This window comes from Galeopterus variegatus, unplaced genomic scaffold, assembly GCF_000696425.1.
Source record: "Galeopterus variegatus unplaced genomic scaffold, G_variegatus-3.0.2 Scaffold2900, whole genome shotgun sequence".
Taxonomy (NCBI): Eukaryota; Metazoa; Chordata; class Mammalia; order Dermoptera; family Cynocephalidae; genus Galeopterus; species Galeopterus variegatus.
Window position 1 is genome coordinate 110,670 of NW_007729011.1, and position 4,156 is coordinate 114,825.

General features: G+C 36.6%; 1 protein-coding gene across 1 annotated transcript; it reads right to left on the reverse strand.

Annotated features, from left to right (window-relative positions):
* Positions 1 to 2,901: 2,901 nt before the first annotated feature.
* On the reverse strand, positions 2,902 to 3,834 carry LOC103599283 (olfactory receptor 13D1-like). Its single transcript, XM_008583396.1, has one exon. It carries the CDS (start codon positions 3,832 to 3,834, stop codon positions 2,902 to 2,904), a length of 933 nt encoding a protein of 310 aa, XP_008581618.1.
* Between the last annotated feature and the right edge of the window lie 322 nt (positions 3,835 to 4,156).

Genomic DNA, 4,156 nt, shown 5'->3' on the forward strand with positions numbered 1-4,156 from the left:
AAGAAAGAAAGAAAGAAAGAAAGAAAGAAAGAAAGAAAGAAAGAAAGAAAGAAAGAAGATACAACAATCATAACAATTCATTGAACTTCAGAAGGAGAGATCAGAACTGAGGCCAACAGAGGTGGTATGGGGGAGAGAGAGGGAGGTTAGTGAGAAATTGATAAAGGGCTCTAAAAAATTATTACAGCGTGTAAGGCTGAATATACCTATTACCCTGATTTGAGCATCACATATTGCATGCAGGTATTGCTATTCAATGCTGTTTTCCACAGATCCATACAATTAATTATGTTTCAATAAAAAAGGTTTTAAAAACCTTTGTGCTCTCTTAGTCCCCAGTGGCAAATAATACTGATAAATATTAACAGAAGGGGTGTTTATTGGTCAATGTACATCAAAACATTGATATAATGAGGGAAGACATTTATTTTAAATGAGATGTGTGATCTTCTAATTTTCTTCCTTGACCGATTGCTAAATCTCTTAGATTACATATATGTACCTTATATAAATATATCAGAAACTCTCTCATAAATAGGTATAATGGTGAGAAATTTTATTTTGTGTGTGTGTGTGTTTTAAATAGTACAAAACCAGCTTTTAACATTGTTAGTCAATTGTTGAGTATCCAAAATTTTGTGCCTGTAATATACAAATTGTAGTGGATTTTTGAACTGATTTATGATTAACCTATTTTTCAGAATAGCTAAGTTTAATGGAAATCCGCATATTTTACAAACGTGTTTGCTATTTACATGTGTCAATATGATTTTGCTTGGAGATAGATGTCTGTGTTGTGAATGTCTATACAAATGTAAAAGGCCTTTATAAAAATAGTCCTAAAGAGAAGTGGGGTAAAAAAGTGCCTGGCAGGAAAAAATCCCCAGAGTTTTGTGGTATGTTGTTCAACTTAGAGTATTTACATTATATTATAAATTTAAGGAAGCTATACAGTGTCTCAGTGAAACTATCAGTACCTTTTCTATTGTGCTTTTCCTGGATGCCTGATTCCTTCAATCCAAGGATATAAATGAACCCATTAGTACTTAGAATAAAAAGACATGAATCTTACATTTTATAATTTAAAACACTCAAAGCCACATCCTCAGGTGTGCCCTTTTCACTCCATTTAGGTCTTCTTTACTCCTCTCAGACTTGGACATCTGTATTCTGAATCCTCCCTGTGGATGTTTTCCTCACCCCGTTAGGGCTCTGACAACTCACTCCAGACCACCTGCCCCACATCTCTCCCTCGGGTGCAGTCATTTTTCTTACCTTCCTTGTGTTCTAATACCTTCTGCCAGTCAGTCTTCCTTTGCAGACGTGATCTTCAACCAGGTGTTGGGATCTGCATCCTGATTTTGTGTGTATGACCCTTTTATCCTGTTGGGTTCTGACAACCTAAACTGGTCCTCTCTTCCACGATGACATCTCCCTTCTCTACCGAGGCTCCAAAACACCATGCTGGACAGAACAAGTGAGGATACTGTCCTCAACAGTGTTTGGTTAATAAAACGTTCACCCATGAGCAAGTGGCCCTTCTCACCCAGCTCAGGCTGTGACACTATGCCAGGCAGCTGAGCCACACACCATACAAATACATGATAGAATCTCATAGTTTATGAAAATTACAACTATAAATTATTACTCAGTAGCCATTTTAAGGAGAATTTTTTTAATGAAAGAAAACTATTTAAAATGAGATTATCCATTGCTTCTGAGAGTGAAATTGTCAATGTTCTTTAAGAAGCATTTATACAATTGATTTATCTTAATGAAAGAAAACTATTGCTTCTGAGAGTGAAATTGTCAATGTTCTTTAAGAAGCATTTATACAATTGATTTATCTTTCTCAGCAATTGCTTATCTTTACTTTTTCTGCCTTTACTTTTTATCTTCCTTATTTTTTCCCTATATTTAAAGATTAGCTGTCATTTTACCAAAGCTTTTAAAATTGTAGCTTGGTGAATAAAACAATACGTAACTTAGTTCACTTATCTCCCTGTATTAAATCAGGTACTTGGACCATATTTTACAATCCTTTTAAATTTTAATTAATTAATTAATTTAACAGTTAATTACTGCCAACTGTTTAAAATTAACGTTGGATTTTATTCAGAGAACCATGAGCCATGGTCCTGCTATTGGGAGGATTTCAGAAGCTAACAAATAATTATAGCATAAAAGGAGAATCACTGTAGTGGAGATAAAGGTCAGGGCAGCACAGAGGAGGGAAAAACTAACTCTTAGGGAATTTTGGATGGCGCTGCTGAGGATATGACCTCTGACCTGTCTTTTACGTGATCGTTAGGATTTCACCAGAGGGAGAAATTTGAAAATGTGGATGAAATAGCATGTGCTATTGTCATTAGATGTGAAAGAAAAGAATATAATTGAGTAAGTACATGGTAAATGGACACACCATGTGCAAAAGGGGTGTGTGTTGGGGGGATTCATGGGCAGGGAAAGAAGATAGTGAAAAATGTAGCTGGAAATGGAAGTTGGGACCAGATCAAACCCATGGATAAAGTAAAAAGCAAGAATAAAACAAAGCAAAATATGAAATCAAATATTTTTCCAAAAAGGAGGATTGAAAAAATGTATTTTAATTAAGTAAACATATGGGCTGAATTTTCTCAGAAAGGCTAAATTAAATCTTGTTTTCTTGTTTCTGAAAGTTTACTCTCACTTAATAGACCACTTTTACTATATTTTTATGAGATCACAGTCATTTTTATAAAGCAATATAGTTAGGTTATTAGCTTCAAATTTTTCTAACTCTGAAATTCTGCGACTCCACATGTGACCTTCATTTCTTTCATTCTATTTAATTTAAAGCCCTTGCCTCAAATTCATGAGTTTATTTGAGGGATAAACTCAAAGGTGTCAGTAGGTCATCATTTATTTCCTCCAGCACCAGTGTCTACTCAGCTTTCTCATGGCTCCATGCACCTCAGTATTCCTCAGGCTGTAAATGATGGGATTGAGCATGGGGGTGACTATGCCATAGAACAGAGCAATCAGCTTGTCAAAAGCAGAATCTTTGGACTTTGGCTTCATGTACATGAAGAGGATTGTCCCATAAAACACAATCACCACTGTCATGTGGGCTGAGCAGGTGGAAAAGGCCTTTTTTCTTCCTTCAGCTGAATTGATTCTTAGTACAGTCGAAAGGATGAAAACGTAGGAGATACAAATCAGCAGTAATGGAAAAAACAAAAATATCACATTGCCCAACATTATAATAATTTCATTCAAGGAAATGTCTGTACAAGCCAGCTTGACAAAGGCCAGTATTTCACAAACAAAATGATTAATGACATTTTTTCCACAGAAAGGCAACCGTATCGCAAGAACAGTTTCTGTTAATGAGTTGAGAAAGCCCAATCCCCAGGAGAGAGCTGCCATCTGAATACAAAGTGCCTTGCTCATGATGATGGGGTACCTCAGAGGGTTGCAGATTGCCACGTAACGGTCATATGCCATCACTGTCAGGAGCACACACTCCGTGGATCCCATAGTGTAAGAGACAGACATTTGGACAACGCATCTAGTGAAGGAGATGGTTTTATTCTCTGATAGGAAGTGTACCAGCATTGAGGGGATAAAGGAGGTTGTGTACCAAATGTCTAGGAAGGAAAGATTACCAAGGAAGAAGTACATGGGTGTGTGGAGATGGGAGTCCAGGAGAGTTAGAGTGATCAAGGTGCTATTTCCCAGGAGGATTACCAGGTACATTATCAAGCACATCACAAAAAGGAGTTTTTCAGCTCTTGGATACTCAGAAAGTCCCTGCAGAATGAACTCAATCTCTGTCCAGTTGGTCTTCTCCATCTACTTTTTCATACCTGGAGTTTAATGAGTCTGTACAATATTATCATATAAAGTGAGAGATAATTGGGATAAGAGAGTGAATCGGCACTAGCTGTAGTAGTGGTAACAGCTGTGAGTTTTACTTTTGAGATTCCTCTTCTAGCTCATAGGCAGTGAAGTGAAGGCACTTGATAATTACATCAGAAGCTTATTAAAAATTCAGGCTTCTGTATTCCATTTCCTGAGATTGTCATGCACAACGTCTGAAGCAGGAAAGAACTGTTTGCATTTTTAACAAGATCCGTTATTTCTAATGCAGTTGATCCACAGACCCCATATTAAA